This window comes from Beauveria bassiana, assembly GCF_000280675.1.
Source record: "Beauveria bassiana ARSEF 2860 unplaced genomic scaffold BBA_S00002, whole genome shotgun sequence".
Taxonomy (NCBI): Eukaryota; Fungi; Ascomycota; class Sordariomycetes; order Hypocreales; family Cordycipitaceae; genus Beauveria; species Beauveria bassiana.
The window spans coordinates 1,808,211-1,822,991 of NW_007930837.1; the positions used below are offsets into that span (position 1 = coordinate 1,808,211).

At 50.8% G+C, this 14,781-nt stretch overlaps 4 protein-coding genes across 4 annotated transcripts; 1 reads left to right on the forward strand and 3 right to left on the reverse strand.

Annotated features, from left to right (window-relative positions):
- Positions 1–1,174: 1,174 nt before the first annotated feature.
- Positions 1,175–4,906, reverse strand: BBA_01199 (cellular morphogenesis protein; the record flags this gene model as incomplete). The annotated part of the gene is made up of 1 exon (XM_008596296.1): positions 1,175–4,906. The coding sequence occupies one exon, from the start codon at positions 4,904–4,906 to the stop codon at positions 1,175–1,177; it is 3,732 nt and encodes a 1,243-aa protein (XP_008594518.1).
- A 2,640-nt stretch (positions 4,907–7,546) lies between these two features.
- Positions 7,547–8,396, reverse strand: BBA_01200 (DUF339 domain-containing protein; the record flags this gene model as incomplete). Its single annotated transcript, XM_008596297.1, has 2 exons — positions 7,547–7,951; positions 8,019–8,396. 2 exons carry the CDS (start codon positions 8,394–8,396, stop codon positions 7,547–7,549), a joined length of 783 nt encoding a protein of 260 aa, XP_008594519.1.
- A 555-nt stretch (positions 8,397–8,951) lies between these two features.
- On the reverse strand, positions 8,952–10,136 carry BBA_01201 (Arp2/3 complex; the record flags this gene model as incomplete). Its single annotated transcript, XM_008596298.1, has 5 exons — positions 8,952–9,031; positions 9,085–9,234; positions 9,285–9,707; positions 9,777–10,021; positions 10,075–10,136. The coding sequence occupies 5 exons, from the start codon at positions 10,134–10,136 to the stop codon at positions 8,952–8,954; spliced, it is 960 nt and encodes a 319-aa protein (XP_008594520.1).
- Positions 10,137–10,398: 262 nt separating this feature from the next.
- On the forward strand, positions 10,399–13,333 carry BBA_01202 (WD domain-containing protein; the record flags this gene model as incomplete). Its single annotated transcript, XM_008596299.1, has 2 exons — positions 10,399–10,415; positions 10,468–13,333. 2 exons carry the CDS (start codon positions 10,399–10,401, stop codon positions 13,331–13,333), a joined length of 2,883 nt encoding a protein of 960 aa, XP_008594521.1.
- Between the last annotated feature and the right edge of the window lie 1,448 nt (positions 13,334–14,781).

Here is a 14,781-nt window from a genome sequence, read left to right on the forward strand (position 1 = left end):
TCCCGCGAGGCCAAGGACACAGCGCACACTACTCCGTACAGTGGACAAAGTGCCTGTAAATGAAAGCTTGACTGGATGAATAAAGGGAAGAACCAAAAGCATTAGAGAAGGCGAAAAAGAGTCAGGGTAGAAAAGAGTGTTTGGATGTGATGAGATAATCGAGCAGTCAAGTGTCTTTTACATTTGACATCATCTTCTCACCTACTAAAATGGCCTATTGTTGATCACGAGCAGGACGAGAGATCATCTCGAATGTTACATACGCTTTTGATGATCTTTGTTCGCCCCCCGAAACGCGCTCAAGAGAGCCCTCCATGAGTACAATTAACCTTGTTGAATTCAAGACATGTTTTTACAATCCATCATATTCCTAGTATCAATCAATTCTACTAAATTGACCATTACATCTTGCCAAGTTTGTGCAAACTTGCCTGTGTTGACTGATAGATAACTATCAACATCGAGTCTGTGAGTGTATGCCTAAAGCAGTAGCCAGCCGTGCCAAGTAAGGACAGCTATTCTGGAGTCTGATACTTGAAAGGCATCTCATTCACCATCGGTAAAGGGGTATTTCATTAACTAGTTGAAGTTCTTTCAAGTAACGCTACCAAGGCTTCTTCTGAACCGAGCTAGCTAGCCCTTTTTATTACGCTCTGTGAGAAAATACAAACAAATGTTGCAGCCTTGATCATATTTCATATTTCCTTTCCTTTCCTTTGCTACTCTACTCCTCGCTGGAGAAAGACGTCTCCCATTACCACACTGAAGAACGGGAGCCGCTTTGACCGACTGTACCGTGTTCAACAGTCCAAGATCGAACGACAGCCTTTGTGTCGGAGGCTGACTTGAAGTATGATGATATACAAGGCGTTTGCTCTGCGATGCGCAGGCGTATGACAAGACAAAAAATGTGAATGAAAAGTGAGAAGAGAAAAGAGGAATCAATATCTTGAAAAGAAAAGAAAGGTAGAAAATTGTGTTAAACGTGTTGTTGCAAAGGTGTCGATATAAACCCTTCAAGTCGTGACCTCATGATATGTAAAGCAATGGCAGAGGTCGCAATATTGCTTGCCGTTGCTCGCGTGTGCAAACATAAAAACATAACAAAACAAAATGCCAAATAAAGCATGCCCTTTTTATCCAAACGCCGAGTGAATGTTGAAAACACCCAAAGCTAAACAGCGGGCGGGCCACCAGGACGCACTCTGCCTAGAGACTCAAGTAGTTCTCTGGGTGGAACTCGCTGGATGCCGCTCCCGCGGTCACGCATCGAGGTTGGCGCGCGGACGTAGCCTTCACGCCTCTTTCGAAGACGGTCTAAAACGACGCCGCCAACAACCATGAGCAAAATGAGTGCAAGCGAGATGGCCAATCCGATAAGAACGACAAAGACCAGCGGCATGCGTTTACTGTGGCCAATCTTATTGGGTCTCTGCGAGAAAATTCTGCCAATGCTGCTGGTGCCTTGGTTGTTACTTGTGGTCAGGGCGTAGGGCTGGTAATGTGAGCCGTTGAACAAGCAAGCTGAGACGGAGCCAGTGTTAGGCAGGTCAATGGCGCCAGTAATCATCAATGCTTGATCCGATTCGAGTAGAGAGGCGCGATCGTGCTGTTGGGTAAGACGGAACACCTGAAGGCTGCGAAGAACAGTGCTGTCGGGGAGCTTTTTCTCAACAGAGCGCCATCTGCTTCCATCCCACTTCATCAGGAAGGTTGACTTGTCTTTGAGAGATTTGCCACCAATCCAGAATTGCTTGAGATCCATGCTTGCGGGTGCCAGAACTTCGACAGGACCGGGAATATCACCAAGGTTAGGAAAGTCGGTCCACGTTTGCTTCACTGGGTTATAGTAGGCCAAAGGCTTAGAACCGCTTGAGCTGGCGACCAAGTCACCAGCGACGAGGACTGAATCAGTTTTTACCCATTGCAGCCCAGTAACCCGGCCAGTGACGACGGTGCCAGGCCGAGTCCACTGGTCATCGTCAATATTGAAGGTACAGAGGCCAGGGCAATCCAGGGCGCCGGCTTTCTCGAAGGAGCCGCCAACAAAGACTTGATCGCCACCGCCAGGGCGAACGGCGATGGAAGTGACAACACCGTCGCCGCCCGTAAGACCAGCAGGTTGGTGAGAGAATTTTTTAGCATCGAGATCCCATCCAATGATACCATGAGCTTCCATTCCACTGACGTTTCCGGAAACTTGACCCCCAGCAAAAAGAATATTGTTCCAAATATCCGTCGCAAAGAACGACGAATCAGGATCAATGCCTTCAGAAAGACCACTAGTGGCATTGCCTTTCTTAGCATCGATAAAGACCAAGTTGTGAATGACTGAATCGTTGCTGGATGCTTGTGCAGTAAAGTGGCCTGCCATGATAGTAAGGCTCTCATCAGCATTCTCATAAAAGGTTCCAGTGGCAACGCCGGCCAGATCGCCTCCTTGTAGAATACTTCGTCGTCGCTTGCTCGGCTTCGGTGTCTTTGCGTCAATCTTGGCGGGGAATCTTCCAAGACCTGCGGCTGAAAGGCTGGCAACGCCATCGACTGCAAGCGTAGAGACGTCAATGGAACCGGCAAGAATAGAATTGCTACCGTGAAGGTCCAAGTGGGAAGCAGTCAATACGCCACTGTAGCTTGGAACATTATGTTTTGAGTCGTGCAACCAAATACTTTGCGAGGGCACCCAAATGGCAAAGCCATCGACTCGGGCTGACGGAAAGTTGTCATAGCCGTTTGAGTTGGTAAACGAACCAGTAAACGCGATAACTGTTTCTGGCTTGCCCTCGGTGGTGTTGACGCGTAGAGATACAACATAGTCGACAGAGCCATCGAGACCGGCGCCGAGAGGAGACCAGGCGTCGCTATCGGGGTCGTAGACTGCGACATTGTTCAGTCCTTTGGTATCGTTGGAGAGAGTATTGGAAAAGGATCCGCCAACATAAAGTTTCTTGTCCTCGGCCTGCATGTCCAGAACCTGCCCATTCAGGCCCCCATCTAGATTCTTGGCTTCTCCACCTTTGCTGGATATGGCCACAATGTTCCTGTGGTTTTTCGAGCTAAAGTTGCCCGCAACATAGGTGGTATCGGATGAAGTAATAAGAGCTTTGACACCCGATGACTTATCGAAGCTGTACCCAAGCTTGTTGATTGCGGAGCTATCGAGACTCCTCTCGTCGGGAAGAGGGCCATTAGGATCAAAGTCGAAAAGGCCGTTCAGGCCACCGACAGAGTTGATGAGGGTGAATCCAACCTGTTGAGCGACAATGACGAGGTCCTCGACCGTCTGGTCAGCGGTGGGGCTAAGAGTGACGCTGGACTGGAATTTGTCAGAGGTTTTTTCCACGAAGCCAAAGTAGATTTGGTCGTATTTGTCAAAGTTATTTGTCTGAAACAGCTCTGTCTCGAATTCGGGCTGAGTGGTGCCACTAGACATGGATCCAGAAACGTAAACTCGGCCGCGGTTAGCACATGTGCCATCAGCCACGCAGCCAGGTGTGTAGAGATTGACGGAGTAATTGCCAGACTGCGGAATGTTGGGGTAGAAGGTGACGGATGCGTTTGAGCCTGTACGACCATCGTCCACATGGATGCTGGCGGTGAGATACTCGGCATTGCTTTGTAGAGATGGTGACCTCTCCCAGGGCCCCGTAATTGAGGCGGACGAGACAGTGCCTGATCGAGTACGGCATTTGGGTTCGTTGAAGTCGTTGATGGCGTAGGAGAAGACGTTGTCCGCAAAGATCTGGACGCCTGCAAGGCCAGCAGCGTTGCCCCACCACTCCAGTATGTCGATGCGGAGCTTGTTCATTCCTACAACGTTGACAAAATAAAAATCCTGAAACTGGACCTTAGGGTCGTTGCTGAGAGGGCAAACGCGGTCACAAGTGGCATTTCTGCCTGTATCGGCATCGATGTAGGTCATGTTCATGATGTTAGTGAGGCCATTAGGAAAAGTCTGGATATTGAATGACTTGGTTCCGTGGTCTTCAAGGTGTGTGTTCCAAATGCGGATCTTGGTGGGCTCAAAGCCGAAGCCAGACTGAGCCTCCCAGTAGCCAGGGGTATCGTCTTCAAGGAGCCAGGTGCTGCCTTGAGCAACAGAGCCACTGGAGCAGGCAACGTTAGCCGGGTCGCTGAAGCCATCTTTGGAGGAGCTTCCCTGGGCATTGATTTTCGCAGTTTCCAGGTTGATAGTTTGAGTGTTGCGCCAGTTACCAGCTGTGCTGTTATAGTTTCCAAGTCCAGTGAACGTGCCTCCGAAAAGTATGTGGCCATTATCCATTTTGGTTATGGCTTTGACGGGCCCATTAAACCCAACAAAGGGCAGATTTTTGAAGCCATCCTTGCCATTCCAGGAAATGGCGTTTGTTGAATTGCCACTCCTGAAGTTACCACCAATATAGACGGTGTCGCTAGCATCGTCGCAGAGAATGGCGTTGACCTCGCCCTCGAGACCATCAAGGGTGGTGACCTTGCTGCCATCAATGTCGTAAATTCCGATTGCTTTGGACTTGCTGCCACCAAGAGAAGTAAAGTTGCCTCCGATGATGAGGCCGTTTGATTTGCTAGAGGTGCCATTGTAAAGACACATGGCTCGAATGACGGCATCCGTCTGAACGGCTGGTAACAGAGCACCGTTTGGCAGCTCCGAGAGAAGGGCTTCGCTTCCATTGGCACTGCGAGTCTGGCCACCTTGTCCAACAAACTGGTAAAGAGAAATGCCGCCAAAATCACCAGCAATACCAATTTGGCCGAGGTCGGAAAAGTCGAGATTCGCTGGGGGCGCTGGTTCGACACTGGCTGCGTTTGCCATCATGGGCAGAAGAGCTGTGAGAAAAGTGAGAGCGGTGCCATGTCGCTGACCAAGACGCGCAGAGCGGCGCCGGTAGCCAATCGACACCCGCATGGCCAGGGCGTGTTAACGTGTGTCTGAGGCCGAGAAAAAAGTCGGATAGATTCGTCAAGATTGGTAAAAGACGTATTCGTTTCGGACAAAGCGTGTTGAGAGGGCAGACGGAGATATTTGCCGTCTATCGATGCATCAGGAGGTGGTTGGAAATGAATTAGGGATGGCGGTAAATGCTAGCGAACGGAGGACGATGACGAGAATTAGGAGCGTGAGTAAAGCGCGACGACGGAATTAAACGGCGTAAAAAGACAGCCGCAGGTATAACAAATGTAAAGGAGTGTGTTGGCGACGAAAAAGTCGAAAAGCCGAAGGGCTGGAAGTTGGCTAAACAGCCTAGTTGGTGAAAAGAGAGTTTTGTTTGAAGGGAAATGGCTGGCGTGGATGGGCGATGGGTGGTGGTGCGACTTGAGCAACCACCGTGCCACCGTACCAGGAGGGGGGGCACAACTTGGGCTAGGCTGCCGGGACAGCAGCAACAACAGCCAGGGGCAAGTGGTACGAACTTGAAATGGTACAAATGGAAGAATGTACAGATAGCAGAGTGTGCGCGAGCTGTAAAAATGCAAAAGCACAAAAGGAGCCCGATGCCGCCAAGAATGCGACAAATTGTGACTGTATCCGAGTGTTTATTGCTTCTTCATGCTGTCAATAATAAATACGAGCGTCGCTTTGCACCAGACTGCAGCTTGTTTTGTGCCTGACGGGAGCGATAACAGCACTAGTACAGATTAGGCAAGGCGTTGATGCATTGCCACACCTGCAATTACGAAGTACCTAGGCGTCGGACCACTGAAAGGCCACTGGGACTGCGGTCTGCCGGTGAGGCCCGAGCAATCGACAGGGCGGTTTCGAATTTTAGCGTGGCATTTTAGCGGGCCCACATGCCGACTTCGAGAGGCTGGTGGTCGGGTCTTGGTGCACTCTAAAGACGATTGGCTGCATAAACAGAACAATGGTCGAATGAATGAAAGAGGAACAAGGTATAAGTAAGACTCCAAAAATAATCGCTTTGTCACAGACCTAATCGAAAGGCTTCCCCCACGCTTCCTCTGGGACGTGCCTGAAGTTTACGAATACAGTGAAACAGCAACAGCTAATTAATTACTTGTAAGTTAAATATGTGGAGACGAGCGAGCCAAAGTGCCAAAGTAGAGCAGATCCGGCTCCGCTCCGGCCTTTCAAGCATGTAATTACGAATAGACGTACTGGTAAAGCGGAAGATTTTGTCGGCTATCGTACGAAGCGGTCGTATGGAGCTTCTCGACAAGAACTCTCAATCTCGAGTCAGATAATTCATCGTGCTTGCAGGTTCTTCGCTGCCTGCAAGCCCCCAGATTTCCTGGATACCGCCTATCGCGGCCGCTGCCTGCTGTCATACCGCATCACGCCGTTGACACAGCGGCGCTTGTGAACTACGCGCTCGGCCGCAGCACGTATCACAGACTCACCGAGCGTAGTATTCCTATCAACCTGCCGGCTCTCTGCCGCCGCGCAGTTACCTTGCAACAAGTTTCGAGGCTCGACATTGTTAACAATACAGTCAAATCCACCAGCAGTTCCACAACACGCGAGAGCTCCAAAGCTACCAAGTGTGTCCTTTCTCAACTGTAGAGTGGTCAGCAGTGACGAGTAATTACGTATGTTGTTGCGTTTAATATGGACTGGTCGGCAACTCTCGTTCAGTAGCCTATTCGCTGCCGCAAAGCGGTACCCCGCTGTCGTTCGGGATTGTAATACACAAAAGGAGCCTCGAAGTGATGCTCAACCAGCCAAGATAGATAGAATTCGCCATCCTCCGGCCTGGATGTCTAACCCCAGGGACCACATCCTCCCTGACAGAAAATATTAGTCTCCAGATATACTTCTGACCCCAGGAACTTCCCACACCTCGTAAAATTCCTATGTGATATTTTTCTTTCTCTTTTTTTTTACGGGAAAAGCCTACAGGTAGCCTCGGCTTCGCAGGAAGTGTTTATCATCGTGGACTTAGTTGCGCCATTGCCCCATTGCAAATACATACAAGAGCATGTGGGAGTGAATGCACGGAATGGCTCTGATAAATCCTGAACGGATGATCTTTCAAAGCTCATAGTGTTTAGATTTTGACTTGGGCATCAAGGCATCGTGATGATAGCTGTCCTTCGAGATGCCAACGGCATCCCCAAGAGCCTCAGCCTCCGGACCTTCCTTAGTTATGATCAGAATACTGTGTCGCGTGTGGCCAATGTATTAGTGATTTACGATTCGTTCGTCTTCAAAGTTGATCGTGGTGCCTAGCAAACGCGTAGCCGAGGCTTTCTATGGCGCCCTCAAATGGCATCGACGTGTATCTGCTGTCAGACCTGGCCAAGCGGCTGGATGCCTGATACTTATGGCGTTCGAGAAGGGCGTAAAAGCAGTCATGGTCATTGGAGACAATAGAGCCAGTCTTGAAACAATCCTAGAATCGAGACTGGCATAGCAGGTGTTGATACAGGGGCCATGCTCTCTAGATACAAACATAGATTCTTCTGAACCTGTGAGACTTGCCTGCCTCTGGTCCTCGCTGTGGCTAGCTCTGGGTATAGTAGTAAGCGCTCTCGCCCATTTTGTGCCGGAGAGTCCAATTATGGAGACTCGGCCCTCGAATCGTTCCCATCACTCGCTGTCCTGGCCGGAGTATCGATTCTTGTACGACCGTGGGCTCTCAAACTCGCTGGGTTTGCCGGACCATATGCCCAACTTCTTCATTTTGGCGTTAGCTTCTGCCTTTTCATAAATAGGTCTCAGACCACCGAACTCGGCACCCGATTTCGCTTCGTAAGTCGTCGCCAGACCCCGCTTCACCAGCTCCAGTCCAACGTTGCGGCGTATCAGGAAACGCCACACGTAGACGGTCGCGACAACGCGGTTGTACTGGTCTCGTTTGTAGATGTGTGCCCGCACATTTCGGTGCAGGATGTATTCGGTTAGCCATTTCAGCGCCTCGTCCGCGTGGGGCTGCGCTGGTCGTCCGAAATGGGCTCCCTCGGGGGCGTCGACTCCGGCGAGTCGAATCGATATCTGGCCCAGCATCGAGGCACTGTCAGCAACGAAGAAGTATGGGGTAGCGCTCTATGCATCAGCTCACCGTGCGGTCCTTGAGGTCTCTTCGCTTTTCAGGCACCTTTCGCAGCCAGCCCCAGCCTACGGCCCTGCCGCCAGGCGTGTGGAACAGGTGGAAGCCATCACCGTCGCCAACGCTCGTGACGCGTCCAAACAGCGTCTTCTTGCGAAACGCCGACTGCTTGATAAATGCCGCGCCAGGGATTCGCCGTAGATAATTTGCATAGAGCTGTAGCGCGCCGAGGCCAACCAGCGAGGTGATGACTACTGGCACCCATTGTTTGGCCGCGTCGAGCGGGTCGGCGACCTCGCCGAGCGACTTGTCCCACTCAACCGGCCGTCGGTTGTCCTTGAGCCCAGGCTTGTCGCGATCCGGTGGCGAGGATCCAAATGGCCATACCATTTTCTATCGCGACCCAGAGGTCGGACTCTTCGAAGTGCAAGATTCGTGATGTAACTTGCAGAAAACCGCCTGATCGGAAGTCGTCGATCACTGTGGGTCTTCCACTTATTCGATGTTAAGGCACAAACAACAGACAACCCTCAGCAAGTTCACAATACCAGTGAGACATCGAACAAATTGCGAGCACACGACTTGGGAGCAGAGAAACACACCCGTTCGACAAAAGGACAGCGACTAGGTGTACTTGAAGGCCAGTGCAACCATTCCTGATCGGCTTCAGGGTAACATACCGACCTTGCGGGCGGACATGCGGGCCGAAACATCGACAGACTACCTCACGAAGCAAAGGATCGAGCAAGTTCGGTTAAAGAGATCTCTACAGCACAATTTGATTGACTAGCGTGAGAGCGTCCAGGCTCGTTGAGCTATCATCAACATAAGGTTCATTGCTTTGTTGCGACACGGATTCTGGCGACTATATCCGTCTATTATACTGGGATATACGCTGAAAATCCCACAATATCCCAACCCCAACCTTGAACATCTATTTTGAGCCTAACCCTGCACCTTGAAAGACCTTCCTGTCGCGGTCTTGCGTTCGCGCTCCTCATTCTCGGGTCGTGCCCGGCGAAGAACTGCTTGGCGTCAGTATAGTTCCCGAACAGCAACAAGATGAAAAAAGACGCACCTTGCAGGAAATCAGCAGTCCTCTTGCGCATACGCGAATGAATATACGCTTTAGAAGCCTTAATATGATAGTGGAAGTAGTCACGGAATGTCTGGATGTGCGAAATAACCTGCTCCATTCTTTGAGGAGTGAGATGCATAGGGAACAGAACTGGAAGAACGTCAGATAGGTCATTCTACCAAGAAGAGAAGCCGACTCACCAAAGGTCACGTAGCCAATCTCGCCAGTACCAGTGCTCTTAACACCAGGCACGTCCTGCAGCTCCAGAGGCGGGTCGTTGCGGAACAGCACCTGGGGCGCATTCTGAATCGCACGTCTTCGTGCATCTACAAATTCTTGAATGAAGACTTTGCCAAAGACTCTGTCCGTCTCTTCACGGAACACAGTGCTAAAGATGACAGTGACATGGTCGTGCGCAGCCTTGACATAAATCGCCTCCTCTTCGCGGTAGTGAATGGCCTTTACCTGGCCGCCGTTTCGGATATCCTGCGGTGCTTCCTCTGATGTGAATTTCGAGGCTTCTTCCTTGAGTTTGTAGTGTTCTTCGTAGGCTTGCTCGAGCGGTGCAGCCATTGCGTTTCGCTTTAGTAGCGCACACTTGAGAGCCAGCGCATCGCGTTCCTCTGAACCAGTTGTAAGCGAAGGATCTCAGATCGGACATCAATGGTAGCGTAAGAATGCAAGGTACGAACCCTTTCCTTCCGGCAAGTTCTCCAGGTCAATCAAGATGGAAAAGTCATAGCCATTCTCAACGGGGCAGATGTAGTCTCCGTACTCTCTTTGCAGAACTTGCTCAGCACCGTACCGGACAAGGTCCGCAAAACATCTTATTTGAAGCGACAAGAGGATCTTGGTTTTCGTCTCGGGAAGGGTCGAAATGTGAAATGTAACGCCGTCGAAGTCGGATACTGTCTGGTCAATGGACGTTGGCGGGGCTCTGTGCGCTGGTTAGAGGAAAGCGCCAACATGAGGTCGACATCCTAAGCATACCCAGAGAACCGCTCGGTCAAAACCGATTGAATAAGAACGTTCTGGTAATCGAGGAGAAGCATCGTAGGGTTTGCCTGCTGTGATGCCAAAGTAGGTTGCCTGGATAGAGCTGGTAGCTGTTGACGTCTGACGTCTCCTGGTGGGGCAGGAGGGGAGACTCACATCAACCACCAGCTGTAGAGAGGCACGTGACGCAGTCGCGCGAGTCTCAAAAACTAATCGATAAGCCAGAAAAAAAATCCCACTTAGACCGTCGCAGCGTAAGGTTGAACTTTTTAGTGATGACCTTTACCAAGGACCAATTACGGTCAGACAATACTCAAAATGGTTAAATCATACTTGTATGTGAGGTTCATTCCAATCTTTACGATTTCATACTGAAAGAGAACACAGAAAGTACGAGCATGCCAAAGCGTTTGGTGTGGTCGCATCGAACAGCTCGAATCTTGTCTGGATAGCGAACGATCGCAACAGCACTGGCGTTGGGCAGGCTGTCGTCGCGGCAAACGAAGAGGTACTCTGCTGGGATATCAAGAAGGGTGAACTGCTGAGCCGTTGGCGGGATGACACGTGCACTGTTCCTGTTACCTGCATTGCGCAGAGCCGGACGGACAAGGACGTTTTTGCTGTCGGCTATGAGGACGGTAGCATTCGCCTCTGGGACAGTAAAATCTCTACTGTTATTGTAAGCTTCAACGGCCACAAATCAGCCATCACACAACTCGACTTTGACCGATCTGGAATTCGACTTGCGAGCGGATCGAAAGACACCGATATTATCATATGGGATCTGGTTGCCGAAGTTGGCCAATTCAAGCTGAGAGGGCACAAAGACCAAGTTACCGGTTTGCGATTCATCGAACCAATTGCCGAGGTACAGGATGAGGATGGATCTCGCGCAATGGTGTTCGATGGAGAAAAGAGCTCTGATGGCTTTATTCTGTCTACTGGGAAAGACTCGTTACTCAAACTCTGGGATCTCTCTTCTCGGCATTGTATCGAAACCCACATATCGCAAACTAATGGCGAATGTTGGGCGCTCGGGGTCTCTCCAAGCTCAGAAGCATGCATCACAGCCGGAAACGATGGCGAGATGAAGGTCTGGTCGCTCGATGTGGACGGCCTAGCTGCCAGTGTTGGCCGAGTCGATGTGGCTACTACAAAACATCTTATCGACCGTGGTACGCTGCACCGTCAGAACAAGGACCGCGCCTTGGAAGTCGAGTTTCACCCCAAGAAGGACTATTTCGCTGTTCACGGCTCGGAGAAAGCTGTGGAGATTTGGCGCATGAGAACGGAAGCCGAAGTCAAGAAAGGCCTTTTGCGGAAACGACGCAGGCGTCGTGAAAAGCAAAAGGATCCTAAGCAGAATGAACAGGAAGCTGAAGAAGACGAAGGGTCTGTGGATGTTGCATCAGCAGATGTCGGCGACGTGTTTGTTCAATATGTTGTGGTGCGGACAGGAGGAAAGCTGCGCTCCGCCGCATGGGCTTTACCGAGTGGACAAAAAGATCTCCATATTCTCGTCGGTACCACGAACAATCAGCTGGAGTACTTCAATGTGCCTTCAAAGCAAAAGAGCGAAAAGAAGACGAAACAAGATATCCCTGATTATACGCGAGCCCTTTCCGTCGATCTTCCCGGTCATCGGGCTGATATCAGAGCTCTCTCACTCAGCTCCGATGATAAGATGCTGGCAACGGCTGCCAATGGATCTCTCAAAATATGGAACGTCAAAACACAAGCCTGCATTCGAACCTTTGAATGTGGATATGCTCTGAGCTGCGCGTTTCTGCCAGGAGACAAAGTCGTTGTTGTTGGAACCAAGAGCGGTGAGCTGCAGCTCTTTGACGTTGCTTCGGCTGCTCTTCTCGATAGTGTTGATGCTCACGAGGGCGCCATCTGGTCATTGAGCGTTCACCCAGATGGTCGTTCTGTGGTATCTGGCAGTGCCGACAAGTCAGCCAAGTTCTGGGACTTTCGCATAGTCCAAGAAGAGGTTCTCGGTACCAAGAGGACGACTCCCAAACTGAAGCTTGTGCATTCGAAAACGCTCAAGGTTTCGGACGATATTCTCTGCCTGAAGTTCTCTCCAGATTCGAAATATATTGCTGCCGCTCTTCTTGACAATACTGTCAAGGTCTTCTTCGTCGACTCCCTCAAATTATACCTCAACCTTTACGGCCATAAGCTGCCCGTGCTTAGCATGGATATCTCGTATGATAGCAAGCTGATTGTCACAAGTTCAGCTGATAAGAACATTCGCATCTGGGGTCTGGACTTTGGTGACTGTCACAAGGCATTGTTTGGTCATCAGGACAGTATTCTGCAGGTTGCATTTGTTCCCCACAACTCAGATAGCAACGGCCATCACTTCTTCAGCAGCAGTAAAGATCGCACGATTCGCTACTGGGATGGCGACAAGTTTGAACAGATTCAGCGTCTCGATGGCCACCACGGCGAGGTCTGGGCCATGGCTGTAGCACACCGCGGCAACTTTCTTGTCAGTGCGGGTCACGATAAAAGCATCCGCGTTTGGGACGAAACGGACGAGCAAATCTTCCTGGAAGAGGAGCGCGAAAGGGAGATTGAGGAGTTGTACGAAAGCACGCTGACGACATCGCTCGAGCGCGACGGGGACGCTGCCGACGCTGCCGACGAGTTTGGTGCTGCCAGCAAGCAGACGACGGAGACATTGATGGCTGGAGAGCGAATAGCCGAGGCGCTGGACCTAGGTATGGCTGACCTGAACCTCATGAAGGAGTATGAGCAAGCAAAAGAGAGCAACCCCAACGCCGCCGCCCCTCAACGCCACATAGTCTTCATGGCCCTCGGCAACATCACAGCGGAGGCGTACGTCATGTCGGTGCTGCAAAAAATCAAGGCCGCCGCCCTGCACGATGCCCTGCTGGTGCTGCCGTTTGCGTCGGTGCCGATGCTCTTTACGTTTCTCAACCTATTCGCGGTGCGGTCGATGAACATTCCCCTCACGTGCCGCATTCTCTTCTTCATGCTCAAGACGCACCACAAGCAGATTGTGGCGAGCCGCGCCATGAAGGCCATGCTCGACGGCATCCGCGCCAACTTGCGCGCGACGCTTAAGAAGCAAAAGGACGAGATGGGATTCAACCTGGCTGCTCTCAAGGTGGTGGGCATGCAGATCCGCGAGAGCAGCGTCAAGGACTACGTGGATGATACGTGGGAGGAGGAGAACCATGAGAGAAGCGCCAAGAAGCGCGGATTTGTACATGTAGCATGAGTAAGGCGTTGGCATATAGAACTTGCCTTTGTTTGGGACTGAAATTATCTGGTGGATTATGAACATGGCAAAATACCTGGATACATTGGACTCAAGTGCATGTATAGAGTGTCGACTATAATCGAGGCTATACTCATCGAATCAATCAGGAGACGAAAAGCTCATAGCTGAAGGATCGGGTCCATGCCATGCCACGACGTTTCTAGTTAAGAGGCCTGCTTGCCTGACATTGGCCACTCCCCATGAACACTCTCTGAACATCCTCTCTGGTCTAATGGTTGCTTCCCTCTTGGACACACCATTGATTGCCGTTTCCAAACCTTTACAGTAATCATCGGCTTACCACTACAGGGCACCCTTTACGACCTGCTTTTTTGGACGTCCTCTACGGCTATGATGGTAATAGGTGGCGGCTGCAGCAGACTTGGATCGGCGGCTTGGGATCATCATCATGACCAAAAAAGACGGAAGGTGGGTGGGATGCGCTTGATAGTCAGCCGACAGCAAAAGCTCCTCTTGCATTAGTTGTCTAAGCGTCGTGCGAAAAAGGGGCCTCAATCCGGGCGAAGCTGGCCGTTCTGGGAGCGCATGATCTCGATTCGGCACTTCAACGACTTGCTTCTTTTCGTAGCCCCGATCCCTGAACAAGCTTTCAATCTCAACAACTAGGGGGGATAAATGGATAGCGAGATGGAAGTCGATATACGATGATGCATCCGCTCGCGACAGATCTTGCCGTGAAAGCTGGGTGATGTACCTTGTCGACTTTGATACTGGTAATGTAAGCTGGAGCGAGCACCGTTTCGAATTGATTTCGAGAAAATACCGAAAGATGGGGGTTTGCATATCTTGTTCCAATCTCGTGTTATACTCTTTACAGGTAAAAGCTTGGTCTCGAGTATACTGTACAAGCCTTCTTCGCACACACCCCTCGCTCTCTCCGCGTGCTCACCAACCTGGATGCCTCGTATGATCGCCAACGTGATGTGTTTTGCCTGCAATCTTCAGTTGCTGGCCACGTGCATACCCCAAAGTTTTTGTGACGATCGTTGGAGAGGAAATCCCATTCTTTGATGTCTAACAGGCTGACTGATCGGCGTCGGGATTCTATGCATTGCATACTATATTTATATACCTTTCTTCAAGCGTCTCGACTACTGGTTGCATTCACTATCTTCCCATGACGTTGACCTGGACAAGGGTCTCTATGTTTACCTTCCTAAACCGGAGGGTCAGCCGCGATGGGAAAAGGCATTGGCATTACGGAGTACCATGTCAGATGTCTTCCGGGGCCGACATTTTTGATTTCAATGAAACGTGAATGCAGTGGTGAGATTTTAAGGAAGGGGGGGGGGGGGGGGGTTGACAGTACCATCAAGTTTTACAGGGCAAGGCATCGACTTTGATACAATCCGTCATCTACGCAGTTTGAGGCAGGAGGCTAATTT